The 16,215-nt window shown below is 36.3% G+C and overlaps 1 protein-coding gene across 1 annotated transcript in view; it reads right to left on the bottom strand.

Annotated features, from left to right (window-relative positions):
• Nucleotides 1-2,623: 2,623 nt before the first annotated feature.
• The window catches only part of PDE6C (phosphodiesterase 6C), a 37,246-nt gene continuing 23,654 nt past the window's right edge, over nucleotides 2,624-16,215 (bottom strand). The window contains 8 exon segments of the mRNA XM_054572474.1: nucleotides 2,624-2,685; nucleotides 4,912-5,019; nucleotides 5,022-5,055; nucleotides 5,391-5,474; nucleotides 5,590-5,661; nucleotides 6,893-6,956; nucleotides 7,042-7,149; nucleotides 11,254-11,354. Of these exon segments, the coding sequence (XP_054428449.1) occupies nucleotides 2,624-2,685; nucleotides 4,912-5,019; nucleotides 5,022-5,055; nucleotides 5,391-5,474; nucleotides 5,590-5,661; nucleotides 6,893-6,956; nucleotides 7,042-7,149; nucleotides 11,254-11,354 (633 nt within the window).

The following is a 16,215-nucleotide window of genomic DNA, read 5'->3' as shown; positions in this document are numbered from 1 at the left end:
AGCTCTGTGGGTGGAGTGTTTAGAAAAGGGACAATGGTCTCTGTTCATCTTGATGCCAGACTTCAGATTCTCCCTGTATACCAGTGATGCCTTTCATGTTGCTACTACAGTGCTGGAGCGCAGAGGGAGTGAGTCTGAATAGGTGAGTCTATGTGTGGATTTTTTAAGAGGAACTGCTTGGGGCTCCAGAATTTTCTTCCACTGACTCAACCTCTGCTAGTTTTTGCAGCCAGAAGTTGTGGAGACTTATCTTCCTGGAACTGGAATCGTGGGCTGCGGGGCCTAGTGTGGGACTGGGTTGGCTCGCTCCAATATCTCTCCCAAATTTTTAATCTACTACATGTGGGTGAGAGACCAGTCTGTTCCACATCTGCTCCCCTCCTATCAGTCTGGATGGATGTAGTCTTCTTTAATTCCATAGTTGTCAGACTTCCATTCAACTTGATTTCTGATAGTTCTGAGTGATGGTTGTTCTGTATTTTAGTTGTAATTTTAATGTGGCTGTGCAAAGAGGCTAACCACAGCTGCCTACCCCGCCATCTTGAACGGAAGTCCTCAACCTTACAGTCTTATGTTGAGAGTAGCAATCTTGGAATTATAAGTACCTAACTTATAAAAATATAACAAATCGTGACTTACATCTTAGCTGATTAAAATTACTGGGTTGGCCAAAAAGTTAATTTGTTTTTTTCAGTTAGTTGGCTCTAATAGCGTTTAGTTCTCTTGAACTTCATTTGAAACAATTTTATTAGATTGTATTGTGACAGCTATCATATCAGTATGCATTAAAAAAAATCAAAATTGGTGAATTTTTCTGTAGCCATTTTAATATTGAAGATGGAAGAAAATAAGCAACATTTTTGGCACATTATGCTTTATTATTTCAAGAAATATAAAAACACAACTGAAAAACAAAAAAAAGATTTGTGCAGTGTCTGCTGAAGGTGCTATGACTGGTAGAACGTGTCAAAAATGGTTTGTGAAGTTTCAAGCTGAAGGTTTCTTACTGTTGATGCTCCATGGTCAGGTAGACCAGTTGAACTTGATAGTGGTCAAATCAAGACATTAATTGAGACCAGTCAGTGTTATACCACACGTGAGATAGCCGATGTACTCAATATATCCAGATCAATAAAGTTGTTGGTGAAAATGGAACACATGCCTTTTATTTTATGGAAACAACTAAAAAGACTTTTTGGCCAAATCAATAGTATCTCCTGTATAACAAAACATTAGAGGTTCATAGATCATCAGTTCAATTCATTATAACTTAGATATCTTCTGATTAAAAAATCTGTGGTGTAATTATTATTATTTGGTCTCTTTTCTAATTCAGTCTATGGTTATAGGTAAGAAAAGGAAGAAATCTTAAATTTTTCTGATGTCCTGACATGTACCATGTAATAGAATTAGTTGTCTTTAGTGTCTCCTGACAAATCAATATATAGAATCAACATATAGTTCTAGTAATCATTTTTTAAAGTAACCTTTCTTGAAGTCCTTCCCAATGGCTTTTGATAGTATAGTTCTCACATAATCAAACCACATGCTTCTTAATAATGAATAGTATTTATTAGCTGGTTTAACTTGCATTAGGATTATCCAGTTAATATCTTACAAGTTGTTAATTCATTCAATAAGAATAACAGTTCTGATCATAAAATATTTTTAGTTCACATAAAATAAATGATTTCAGACTTGCATGGGGGGATGGGCACAGGACAAGAAATAGTTTGTAAGCTGCCTTAGTGTGATCTTTACCATTCCATTATTAAGGGTAAAAAGTAGAGGAAAGAGATACATTCAGATGTAATAACATTTGACACCCTTTTTCTTTGTTTTTATATAGTATTTACATAAATTATACATCCTATATTGACTTAAAATAAGACATTTTTAATTCAGGGACAGATTTGAGTATATAAATCACAATTATTAATGCTATGGGCTGAATTGTGTCCACCCTCAAAGTCATGTTGAAATAGAAACAGCCAGTACCTCAGTGTGACTGTATTCGGAGATAAGATATGTAAAGAGATAATTAAAGTAATATGAGGTCTGTGAGTGGGGCCTAATCCGATATGATTGTCCTTAGAAGAGATTAGGACACAGACACACAAGAGGGAAGACCACGTAAAGACACAGGGAGAGGCTGGCCACCTACAAACCGAGGACAAAAAGGCCTCACAAGAAACCAAACCCTGCCAACATCTTGATCTTGGACCTCTAGTCTCCAGAATGGTGAGAAAACAAATTTCTGTTGTTTAGGCCACCCAGTCTGAGGTATTTTATCATGGTAGCCCTAGCAAATGAATACAATTAATAAGAACTTAAAAAATAATTGGTGATTAGTTTCAGAATTATATTTTAATTTGCAACAAATTGACACCAAAAAATGCACTCATTTTCATTTTATTTTGTTCTTTTGTCGAACTTTATTTTACCTTCAGGGTTTTCAGGCTAGCAGTATATTTTCTCTTGATAGTCATAAGGGTAAGTTTTCTGAAGCCCCTCTTACTGTATTCCTTCATCGTTTGTTGATTGAAATTTGCTGAATTTCCTTTGAATGTTTTCTGTTTTTCTTCTAAAGTAGAAACAATATTTGAAATTTAGACCAGTTGGATCATAACATTAGACATGTTTTGGACTTTTTGTCATCAACACCACTTCCTGTATCTTCTGCAGCTAGTAAAAAGGAGAAAAGCAGTATTATTGGGAGGCTGTGGATGTACAGTGTTTTTATTCTAACACTATTAATATTAGTATCAACTTTATAGCCTAATAAATAGTTTTAACATAGCAAATACTAAGGGCTTGACCATTTAAAAACTTGAAATCATATTCAGAATTGGTCCATTTTAAAATAGAATCTAGCCCTGGCTGGTATGGCTCAGTGGATTGGGTGCCAGTCTGCGAAGCCGTGGGTTGGTGGGGTGTCACCGGTTTGATTCCCAGTCACGGCGCATGCCTGGATTGTGGGCCAGGTCTCTGGTAGGGAGTGCGAGAGGCAACCACACATTGCTGTTTCTCTCGCTCTCTTCCTCCCTCCATTCCCCTCTCTCTAAATAAATAAAATCTTTTATAAAAATAAAAATAGAATCTAATAAATGATTAGCCAATTATAGCATCTGTTTTTCAAGAGAACCATTGAGCTACACAATCTGGGAATCGTTGCTTTGTGCCAGGCACAAAGCTTGTTGCCTGGAGATACAAATATAATGTTCCTAGTTCATAGAGACTTCTCAATGTAATTGGAAAAAAAATTCAGAAGTAATTTTTTATGCACATAAAGTATAGGAGATCCATGTCCAATATACTGAATACTGAAAGGAAATGTCAGGAGCCACTTAAAAGACCTGCTATCCTGTTCATCATAAAATTGAGATAAAGACTAAATTTAATTATACTAAGAAATGTCTTGCTTTCAGTTGCTCAGTAAAATTACGACTTTTGTTACCTTTTTGAAGTGCAAATTAGATCTTACAGCTTTCTTGTTTAAATCTCTTTAATGACTTCCTATTGCTCAGTGGAAGACAGATCCTTAGCAAGGCCTTGAAGACAACACGCAATATGGCAGAGCTGCCTGTACTACCAGACGATTACCAGCTTCATCTCGTACTTTGCCCTCGCTGCTTTCTAGACTCCAGCTACACCACTTCTTGAGGCCACTTCAAGGCCTTTGTACATATTCTCTTCTTTCCTTTTCTCCCCAGCCCCTCCTTTCTTTGCTTAGCCAAAGCCTAATGAGTTAGCATCCTTCAGGAAAGCCTTCCCTGATGCCCCAGGTTCCCACTTCTTGCTTCCTCTGAAAGTTAATCAATTGTTTATTTATTGTTTTAATATCTAGCTCCCCCACCAGATGGTAAGTTCTGTGAAATAAGGACCCCATGTTTCCCCAGCCTGCCTAACAGAGGGCCTTGTATAGAATAGTCGTCCAATAAGTACTTAAGTGAATGGATATCAAGGAGTCAGAAAATTTTATTCTTATTCTGTTGAAGGACATGCTTAACCTCTTAAGCAAAATACTTTCTCCCTCTATGAAGGCTTTAAAATACCATTAAACATAATAGAACCATCTAAAAGGAATGTTGTGTCTTGTTTTGCAAGGCCTTTCCAGATAGAGATGATTTTTTGGTTGAACAATAAGAATTTCTTAAAAAAACTTTTTGAGTGCTGAGCTCTCAACACAAAATAAGTTACCACATTAGCATTCCACTTTGAAGGTGACATTTTGAGACATCTGATGAACTGATAGTTGACCTGAACATCTTAACAGGCTTTCTGAAGATGTTAAACCTACAAAGTGACTTTAGGAGAAATTTCATCAGGAAAAATAGCACTGCATGGAGACATTTGAGGCACAGGCAAAGTCTTGGAGTACCCGTCAAGTCCCCTCATTCAGTTGGCCAGCTTTACTTGACATGTAGGGCTTCCTTAACTTTATATGTAGGGCTTCAAGGAGATCTATAAATCATTATATAGTGAAGAATATTAAGCTCAGAGAGGTTCAAGTTGCTCAAAGTCTCACAGTGAATGCATCATGGTGGAACTAAAATTGTTTTCTCACATGACCCTGATCCTTCTGATTCTGTGGTTTCATGTTATTTCTTTACAAACTCAGTATTGTGCACTGGTACCTCAGGAGCCACCTTCCAGGGTGGATGAAGAAGCCTAGCCCCAACCCCTCCTTCAACTGGAACAAGCAATTCCATCTGGAATTACACAGAAGATCTTTTTTTGGGTTAGTGAAAAACACTAACCAACTTCTTAAAATCATCAGACTGCGTACAGTGAAGCAAGTTTAATGTTTACATTTAGTTTTTATGCTTTCATCATGTGAGATTGAGCTCAGCTTGACTTCTGGCTTCCTGTAGAAGGGGAAACAGATTCCATCTAACCTTTTTCAATCGCATTTCCCTCTTCCTGCTTTTTTCACATCCTCTTCAGTTACCTTCATCTTTGCATCATATTCATCAGCTAGGGATTTCCCTTCCATTCTGTTACTTTGAAGGCCACTCACATAGGTGTGACTTCTTCGTGAAACCGTGAGAACTCCTACAGAGAATCAGGTCAAAAACTACTTAAATTATATGGTTGATATTCAGTAATTTCATATGCAGAAGAGCTGTAAGAAATTGTTACAGTGCTCTGAGCTGCTGGGTTGGACCTAATTCAGTGCCTTGGAAATGGGAAGGACAGGTGCTCTTTCCTGCCTGCCTAATCAGTCTGTTCAATTTGCTCTCCCCCGCGTTCTTTCTCCTTTTATTCCACTCCTGAATGAGAGAGCAGGATAATACTTCAAACTACTTTGAAGAAATAAGTTTGAAAGAAAAATTCTCATCCAGATAACTATGTATTTCACCCCCCAAAAAATCAATTTGTTTACTTACCTTATATACAAAAGTGCAAACAAAATCAATAAATCCAACTTGAAGTTTAGGTAGTTCATCTTTTTTGTTTCTGTCCATCATAGGCTAGGAAGAAAAATAAATCCTTTAAAGATAGTTTTCTACGGTTCAGTAAACAAAATAGACTGATTTGTATCAATAATTTTTAATAAGTAGTGTGTTTTTATATCAAGGTCTTTACAATAGGTTGTTGCTGCAGCACCGTTCTCTCCAGATCTTGTTCCTAAAATTCACTTGCAACAAGAAGTGCTACCTGCAAATAAGAAAGACTTGGTTCATGAAAACAACTTACTGATAGAGAATTTGCATTGTATTAGTATGCGTGACATTTAAGGATAGGGTTTATAGTTAATATTTGCGGTATTGTCATATGATATGTTCTTTGATATATAAAAGATGTCATTTACCGATTATATTGAAATGAGAAAGGGAATTTCTCTTCCTACCAGTTCCAGACTCATTCTTGGAGTGCTTAGCTCCCATTTGCTCTTGCCTCCACCTCTCAACAATAAAAAGAGGAGATGGGAAGAAGCTTAATTCCATTATATTATGCTTTAAGCTTTAAAGCCTCCCAAATCCTTCTTTTGTCCTGCTTATGTGTTAGTATCTAGCACATATCTCCATGTGCAGTGTAAACAAGCACTCACATATATGCACGTAGAGACTAGAACACAGCTTTACTTAATTACAGTGTGTGGAAATTTAGAGTTAACTTATATAGTTTTAAAACACCCAATATCAAGTTTATTGAACACCTACTAGCTGTCTTACATTGGCATGAGCCAGGCTTGCCAACAGGAATAAGATGTGACATTTTTCTTTAAGATGCTCACAGTCTAGTGAAGACAGTCATGTAAACAGTATGGTAATTGCTATTATAGTAATAATATGAAGTACTATGGATCAGGGAGACAGTAGTAAAGAAAAGTTTAATAAAGAAGGGAGGTTGCACATTGAAGAAGAGATTGTAGGAGCAAAACCACCTTGATAGAGGAAAGCAATAATGATACATCCTTTTCCTGATTTATCGCCTCTGTTAAAAAAACCACACAATCCCTGAATAATTATACATAAACTTCTTACAGCCTGTTCAGTGATAAGGAATTCTTTCAAGAAAGCATTTTCTTTCCAATATTCCCTCTATTTTTCTTGTTCTGGGGCCTGATCAAAAAGACCTGTTGTCTTACTGACATTTGTGAGCTCTTGACAGCTATTTGCCTTTCTTTGTTGACAGAAACCTAACAGGGAACATTTTATTTTTGTCTTAAACTTCTCAAGTTCCTCTTTCCTTCTTTTTAAATTATAAATTGATTGTTTGAGAGAACAAGTCCAGGGTAATAAAAGATAATTGCTTATAAAATATATAGGTATATAAGTGATAGCTATAAAAAAAACTCTGAGGTTGCCAGATATCCTCGTGTTCACTTTTACATGGGACTTAGTACCTGAGAGTGCGACAGAAAAGGAAACACAACTTTATTCACCTGACTTGGTACTTCCCAGGGTTTGGTTACAGCTGATAGGTCACATGCAGTCATCATCATTGCCCTTTGGAGGAAAACAAAAATTGTTAATATGGAAATACAAAATAGGTTCTATTTGCCAAAAGAGAAATAAAATTCTTACTACTTACATGATAATGTCTTTTTTGGTTGGATCACTGGTCACCTATTTGATGGCCTCTTCTTCAGTTTCCATTTTTTCACAAGCATCAACAATTTTTTGAAACATGGTTCTCTTCCTAAAAAAATTATATAGCTGTGCCTTTTTTTTTTTTTTTAATATATAGCATATAACACCAGAGATTAAAAAAGGTTTCTTTAACATGTGTTTCTCAAATCCCCTGAACACATCTAATGACTTTTGCAGGTATGGGCCCCAAGTTAAGAAATTACTTTGATAGCTTATTGGTGCATAAAAGTATATCCATATTTGCATGACTATATCTGAGATAAGCTCTACACACACTGTATTTTTCAGTTAAATTATCTTACTCTGTAAACTCTGTTGGGTCAACTTTTGTGAACACAATGTGGTATAAAATTGAAGATATGCAAACAACCCTGTAAAAATCTTTTTTCTAGGGAGAGTTTAGAGGAAGTTCTCATATATATGGAAGGACATACAATGTAGTATTGTGGGCAATTATGACAAATTCAAAACAATCTAAATGTCCATGAATAGAACGGCAAGATTATTTATAGTATATACATACAAGCTAAGTATATAGTAAAAACAAATGAACCAGATCTCCATTTTACCACCAAGGTAAATCTTCATTTCTATTTTGTATTTTTATTTTTTAAATCCTCACCCAAAGATATGTTTATTGATTTTAGAGAGAGGAACAGATAAAGAGAAACAATGTGAGAGAGAAATATTGATCAGTTGCCTCCCAAATGCACCCTGACCAGGGATCAAATCTGCAACCTCGGTATGTGCCCTGACTTGGGATCAAACTGACGAACTTCTGGTGTACAGGATGATGCTCCAATCAACTGAGCCACCCATCCAGAGCACCAAGGTAAATCTTTAAAAGAAAATGTTGCATGAAAAAAGCAAGTTGGGGCATTCAGTCAAGATGGAGACATGATAAATGTGCCTCACCTCCCTGCACAATTGCAGCAAAAATTACAACTAGAATACAAAACAAGTATCACCCAGAATTGTCAGAAAATTGAGCTGTATGGAAGTCTTAACACCCAAGGATTTAAAGAAGCCACATTCATCCAGACTGGTGGAGAGGCAGAGATGTGGAGACACAGAGAGGCATGGGGATGTGGAGAGGTGCAGAGAGGTGTGGAGATGGAGAGTGTGGCACAGGGAGGCATGGAGATGTGGAACGTGGTCCCACATCCATGTGCCATGGATAAAAATGGGGAGGGATTCCTTGGGAGCAAGGGATATAGCCCTAGACCAGGCCACTCAGCCCAAGGTTCCAGCACCAGGAAGATAAGTCCCCACAACCTCTGGCTATAAAAACAAGTGGGTTTGGGATGGCAGAAGAAACTGCAGGATTCTCAAGAGATCCCTCTTAAAGGGCTTGCAACTGATTTAGGTCTCACACAGACCCACCCATTATGGGATTCAGCACCAAGGTTACAGGTGGTAGGGCATTGGTGGCATATGGGGAGAAAGGGAAGTGACGCAACAGAGCAGGTACGAGGAGACAGCTCCCTCCCGGGCAAAACTCCAGAGGCCAGGCAGCAGCATTGTCCCCTCTCTGAGCCCTCCCACACACACAGCTACACAGTGGTGACAGAGGGTGCCCCACACTGGCAATGACCTAAGGCTCCACCCCATATAACTTAGAGGTGTGCTTTTCTACAGTAGGCCACACTGCTAATAAAGGGAGTCAAAGCAGCTCTACCTAATAAACAGAAACAAACACGGGGAAGCTGCTGAAACAAGGAGACAAAGAAACCGGGCCCAAAGGAAATAACAGAACAAAACTCCAGAAAAAGAACTAAACAAAATGTAGATAAGCAACCTATCAGATGCAGAGTTCAAAACACTTGTTATCAGGATGCTCAAGGAACTCATTGGGTACTTCAACACATAAAAAAGACCCAGGCAGAAATGAAGGTTACATTAAGTGAAATAAAAATCTACAGGAACCAGCAGTGGAGGGGATAAAGCCAAGAATCAAATCAACAATTCAGAACATAAGAAAAAAGCATTCAATCAGGACAGCAAGAAGGAAAAAGGATTAAAAAAAGCAGGGATAGGCTAAGTAGCCTCTGGGACATCTTCAAATGTACCAACATTTGAGTCATAGAGGTGTCAGGAGAAGAGGAAAACCAGGAAATTGAAAACTTATTTGAAAAAGATGACAAAAGAAAACTTCCCCAAATTGGTGAAGGAAATAGACATACAAGTCCAGGAAGAACAGAAAGTCACAAACAAGACAGACCCAAACAGAACCACACCAAGACACATCATAATTAAAATGCCAAAAGTTAAAAATAAAGAGAGAATCTTAAAAGCAGCAAAAGAAAAGCAGATTGTTACCTACAAAGGAGTTCCCATAAGACTTGCAGCCGATTTCTCAAAAGAAACTTTGCAGGCTAGAAGGGACTAGCAAGAAGTATTCAAAGTGATGAAAAGCAAGGACCTACAGGCAAGATTGCTCTACCCAGCAAAGTTATTTAGAATGAAAGGGCAAATAAAATACTTCCCAGACAAGGAAAAACTAAAGAAGTTCATCATTACCAAGACATTTTTATATGAAATGCTAAAGAGAATTATATAAGTAAAAGAAGATGATCAAAACTATGAACATTAAAATGGCAATAAATTCACAACTATCAACAACTGAATCTAAAAAATAAGCAAACAAGCAGAACAGGAACAGAGTTATAGATATAGAGATCACATGGAGGGTTATCAGTTGGGAGGGAGAATGGGGAGAATGGGGGAAAAGGTGCAGGGATTAAGAAGTACAAAATGGTAGGTATAAAATAGGGGGATGTTAAGAACAGTCTAGGAAATGGAGTAGCCAAAGAAATTACACATACGACCCATGTACATGAATTAAGGGGAGGATTGTTGGAGGGAATGGGGGTACTAGGTGGAGGAGGGCAAAGGGGGAAAAATTGGGACAACTAATAGCATAATCAATAAAATATATTTAAAAAATAAAGGAAAAAAGCAAGTTGCAGGACTATGTACAGTGGTACCATTTATGGAAAATTTTAAAACACTTCACAATATCATATAAAAACACAGATGGAAAGGACAAATACGCCTCAACATAGGGATGGTGACACCTGTGAGGGAGAAGGGAGGGGTCTTTCCTGGTGGACTGGGCTGGGGAGGGATGCCTCTTTTCTGTCACTTTTCTCCTCCAAAACAGAAAAGAAGATCTAAGGTAGGTGTGGCAAAATCTTAGCATTTACTGAATCTGAGTTACGGATATTTGGATATCAATTATATCATTCTAAGTATCTTTCTTCATGTCTGAACTACTTAATAATTAAGTTTTTAATTAAGAAGTATCAGAGAGGCACAATTTGATACTGCCCATCCAAGTCATTAAATGTTTGTATCCTATAACTTTTCATCTTGTTCTAATCCATTTTGAACAAGCAACTTTATTCACTGACAAGAAGTATTTGGTCCTTGGTAAGTATTATTATAAATAAGCTGGTGCTCTGCTGTACATAACTCAGAATTCTAAGAGTTTGGTTTGTGTGCATCAGTATTGCCAAGATTGTTTACCTCCCTGACTCTGACAGGATCAAATGTCAGACTTCAGACCAAGGTGGATTCCCCAGGGCAAAAAGCCACCTTGTAAGGTTTTGTGGTATCACTCTTCTGCTGTGGTATTCAGCACCAACCTTGCTGAATATTCTTCAACTCAAACTTCTTCAGATAATAAACTATTTAGTATTAGGGGCTTAGCTTTTTTTAGAATTTTTTTTTGAAAGGATCTCCTCCCCTCGCCCCCCGCAAAGATTTATTTATTTATTTATCTTTAGAGAAAGGAAGGGAGGGAGAAAGAGAGGAAGAGAAACATCAATGTGCCGTTGCATCTTGCACACCACCTACTGGGGACATGGCCTGCAACCCAGGCATGTGCCCTGACTGGGAATCGAACTGGCAACCCTTTGGTTCACAGGCTGGTGCTCAATCCACTGCGCCACACCAGCTAGGGGGCTTCACTTTTAAAAACGTACTTCCAGATATCTAATAAATTTACTGTCAGGCATCTTGAAGGTTTTCTATTGATAATCCAAAAGGAAAATTAATAAATCTGTGTGTGAATAAATGTCTTTCAAGTTCAATGTTATGAATCATTTATAGAAGGCAGAACCACACAGGTATAAGGAAGTTACGTATGTACTTGAAGTATAAAGCCAGGTCAGTTGCTATTATTGCAACTTCAAACAAATGAATAACTGTTTCAAACTGACATTTATTTAGGTTCTGGAAGATGTTTAAACTCTGTAAAATGAAAATTCACAATAAAGTACAATCATTAATTTCCCTTTGATTCAACAAACAAATCAAAGTATACCTAACAAACACAAAGATTATTATATTACAGAGAGAAGAAAACTAGGTCTCCCACTGTTAAGCTTTCAATTTTTGTATCTTGGATTAAGTAAACTTCTCTATTTTGAGTAAGATAACTTACCTATAAAAATAGGTATTATTAGCAAATGTCCATGTAATTAATGTATGTGGTTTGGACTGAATAAGTGTTTTCTTCTGGGACCATTTAAAAATAGTAATAGATTAAAAATTTGCTTGTATTAATTGAAGAGCTTTAATAAAGAATATCTGGTAGATGTTTGATTGTTAGACATGTTGGATTATCCACCAAGTAGCTTCAGAGTGATCACAGAAACTGTTGGAAAACTTTCATAAATGGCAAATTAAACTAGTATTCATGTCTATGTAGGAAAAATAATGAAATCCTCCCAAACTGTTCTTAAAAATATTTTCTTGCAATTATATTTTACAAAGACTTAACTAGACCTTTCTTCAAAGATTTTCCTACTAATAATCTCTTCACATATGGATTGGCTTCATTTCTTCATATTCTAGAAAACCAGAGTATGAAGTTTGGAGTGGTTTTTAAAAGGTCTGATATTCCCAATAGACCATTTTAGGCATACGACCAAAGGACAGATCTATAGTGGTTTTGTCAAATGAAGGTGACCATTATGAAATACAGGAAAAAGTTCCACTGGAAGTAAAAGAGGAAATGGTCTAGCAACCTATGTAGAGATACAGGCAGCATAACATGGACAAGTATACTGTACTAAACACCAGAAAATTATAACAACTCAACATAATGCTTACTACTTACCAGGCACTGTTCTAAATGCTTTATAAATACCTTTAACCTCACAACAAACCACAGCACAGAGGGGTTAATTAACTCTCTCAGGGCAAACAGCGAGTCCACGGCAGAGCTGGAGTCTAAACCGGAGTAGCATGGCACTACTCTGCTTCTCAGCAAAGAGCCCAGTTCAGTTCCCAGATTCACCAGTTGGTAGTTGTATAATCCTGAACACGTCACTTAACATCTGTATTTGCTTTCTCAAATGAGGATAGTAACAGCTGCCCTGCCTAACTGCCTAGCACTTAGTCTATGATCAATAAATATTTGTGGAATGTTGACTCAAATGAGATAAATGAGAATGCATTTTAAAACCGTAAATTATTACAAAGGCTGTATCATTATTCTTGTTATATAAAATTTTGAAGTTAGCTTCAGGTTAAAATACAATTGCAAACCCAAGACCAACTCTGGCTCTCTGTCCTTCCAGGAGATTGAAATACTAGAAAGCAAGAAATGGAAAAACTCAAGTTTTCTGTATTATATGTTATATACTTTCACATAAGTCATCTTTTTTAATAACAACTTTCACGACAAAAATAAAAGGTATTTTATACAGCAGATATAAGTAGAAGAAAAGGAAGCTGTGATTTTTTTTTTTAAATAATGAATTCTTAATAGCAACTGATAGTCTTTCTGAATTGATATAGTGAAAAAATGTCTGCTAAATACTCCAAGAAGTAAAAGAGACAAAAGAAAGCTTGTCTAGATCAAAATCAGTTTCTTACTTGAGACAGTTCACAGCAGCCCCTTGGGCACATACTCTCTGAACCAAATCTTCTGGATACAGGGTATTTTCAACCTGTCCAGATTGGCCAGGATGAAGAGGAAAGGGGGCATTTGTAATTTTAATCTCACTTAACCTGCCCCTGATTTTGGCACCACGGTGGCCTTTGGACTGGTGGTGACCCAATGGCTCGTTTATGTCAGTGAGTCACTGTCTTTATTTGTTCACTGATACACATTTTTATGTTCCAAAAGTAGTATGTATTATGTGATTGTGACATATACTTTGTATGTCCAGTAACACGAAAAGTCATCCTTGACTGCTATATGGGGGGAAAAGTGGGGGCATATGTGGAAATGTCTTAAACTTTGAGACAAACTAGTGTTAAAAGCACTAGAGTCATTTTAACACTTATTGTATGCTGAATATTTACTAGGAGAGTAGACCTCAGGAGTTCTCAGCAGACACTCACAAAAAAGATAAGTATGTGAGGAAATGGATATGTTAATTAGCTTGACTGGAGTAATCATTTCACCATGTATATGATCAAAACATCATGTTGCACACCTTAAATATAGGCAATTTTAAAAATAAAATGAAAATAAGTAAAAAGTTAGAAAGAAGAGCCAAATAAAAACAGAATATGGGAGAGAGAAAAGCAATACAGGCTGCTGAGTTTAAATAAATAATCCTTTAGGCTAGAACTTCCTGTCTCTACCAAGAGTCAGACTGTACAGAACACATAATCTAACTATTGACCAAATCAATATTTATTTTTTATGCACCAATTATTTTAATGTATGTTGCTTGTATTTGTAAACCTAGAAACCTGTTGCTATATGCTAAATACATGTGTGTGAGAAAAAGCTGCATACAAAGAGCAATATAAAAATAAATATGACTAACCCTGTGGTACTCCAGTTGTCATACCTTTTTTCCAATCCAAAATAATAAAGCAGCTGTATTATAGCTAACAAATTATCAAAAGGTCTGTCACTTTACAAAGTAAATCAATATTGAATTTAAGAAGACGAATAATGGCATATTTTTAAAATTGATACTTAAGGAAAAGGGGCGTACATTCAACTTTTCAGCACTGCTTTTTAAATAGATAGCACAATATACCTAAATTTCACTTTTTTAATTTATTTTCACTTTTATCTAAAAACATGTACATGTCTTCTAATTGAAAAACCCTTTCTCAATTCTATATTCTTTTATGTTTTCCCTTTGAGTCCATTCACAGCTAAGTTTCTTAAAAGAAAAGCTTCTCAGTGGTTTCTTTTTAAGCAATGGATATAGATTCATATAAAATATCCTGCTTCTGTCTCGTATTAGTTGCTGGAAATCTCGACCAAATTTGTGGCCCGTGTCTAATAAATGTTTACACCTCACTGTACACATATTGGGAACATTTTGGGCCTTTACCACACTTCATCTTATTTTTCCATTAACCCTCATTTTCCTTCTCTTTAATGTTAAATGTATTGAGTTGGCCAAAAAGTCTGTTACATTTTTTCCATATGATAGCTCTAGTAGTGCTTAGCTGTCTTTAACTTCATTCAAAACAATTTTGTTAGATTGTATTGTGACAGCTGTCATATCAGTGTGCATTTTTAAAAAAAATTTATAAAAATTGGTGAATTTTTGTGCAGCCATTTTATTGAATATGGAGGAAAATATGCAACATTTTCAATGTATTATGCTTTATTTCTTCAAGAAAGGTAAAAATGCAACTGAAATGCAAAAGATTTGTGCAGTGTTTAGAGAAGGTGCTGTGGCTGATCAAACATGTCAAAAGTAGATAGCAAAGTTTCTTGGTACTATTTACATTTTAGCCAAATAATTCTTTGCTGTGGGGCTCTCTTATGTATTGGAAGATGTTTAACAGCACCCCTGGCTTCTACGCACTAGACACCAATAGTGGGAGACAGCTGACATGCTCAAAATATCCAAATCAATAGTTATTGGTCAAAATGAAAAATGTGTTTTTATTTTACAGAAAAAAACACAGCGGACTTTTTGGCCAACCCAATGTTTTTGAAAGCTCCACTAAATAATTTTGGGAAAAACTGAGGATTAAAGTCATATGCACATATGCAAATTTGTTTTTAAAGTAAGCAAAGGCAGAGCCTGTGACCCTTTCATTAGAGCAAGGGCCCATTTACTCAAAGAAAGAGTCTTATTTTTATTCTCCCCCTACTATTATAATCACCATAAAAAATATAAATTCTGCATAGCACACCAAAATACGTAGAAGTGGCTCTGATTCATTCTGATTAGGGCTCCCGGGTGAGGAGCCACAGGAAGTACAGGCACTTCTAGTCTTCGTGCTGGAGAAGATGGTCACCGTGTTCATGGCTCACTGGTGACCATGCACAAGTTATTTCTTCTCTGTGCCTTCTTTGTATAAGGTGGGGTCGGTATAAAAAAGCATGAAGAGAATTATACAATTTGTAAAGAAGTGTTTTTGAATAACAAAAGGGTTCTGTTATTTATGCTGAGCAATTTATTTTGTCATTTCTACAATACATTGTAGAAATGTATACATTAAATGTATACATTAAAATGTATAAACTTACAAATTTGACTAACAGGGTTTTGCCAACTATTTGCTGAAGTTTAAGGGTAGGTTTCTGTCTGGTTAGAATATAAGTGGTTCTAATTCTCAAAGCAGTGAATCCCACTCTACTAGGATATTAGGACATTTTAAGTCAAAGCCTCATAATATGCAAAACAAAATGTCATAAGTCATGTCCACGAAATGCCAAAGTTGCTAGATAAATCCTATGAATCTTCTTTATTAGAAAATTTAAGGTTTTTAATGTACCTATTTCTATATAAAAATAAGTAAATAAAAGAGTTGTATTATCTACATATCATGGCTAAAAATTTCATTTTTTTTCAACATTCAGTTTGCCTGCTTTTAAGAGCTCTGATTACATTGCCTAGCGACACTATTTACAGGCCTTAGAAGTCTGCAATTAGTAGGTTGAATAGCATTGTAGACAGGTCCTCGCCAAAGTGGTAAAGATTACTGAGATGCAATATGCCTTTTTAGAAAGAATAATAAACCTTTATATAGCCATCAGAACCAGTTCAGACTGCAGAGTAAATAACATGAAAAAAAAAAAGATGGAAAACCACAACTCTATTATAAACTTTCAAGTCCCAGAAGGGAAAAACATATGAAATACAAGGAGGCTTCCAATGTTAACCACTTAAGTATT

Source organism: Pteronotus mesoamericanus, unplaced genomic scaffold (genome assembly GCF_021234165.1).
Source record: "Pteronotus mesoamericanus isolate MK-2021 breed Mesoamerican mustached bat unplaced genomic scaffold, CSHL_Meso_final contig_24, whole genome shotgun sequence".
NCBI classification, from domain to species: domain Eukaryota; kingdom Metazoa; phylum Chordata; class Mammalia; order Chiroptera; family Mormoopidae; genus Pteronotus; species Pteronotus mesoamericanus.
The sequence above is the reverse complement of the archived record's forward strand: the minus strand, read 5'-3'. Positions and strand labels throughout refer to the sequence as shown.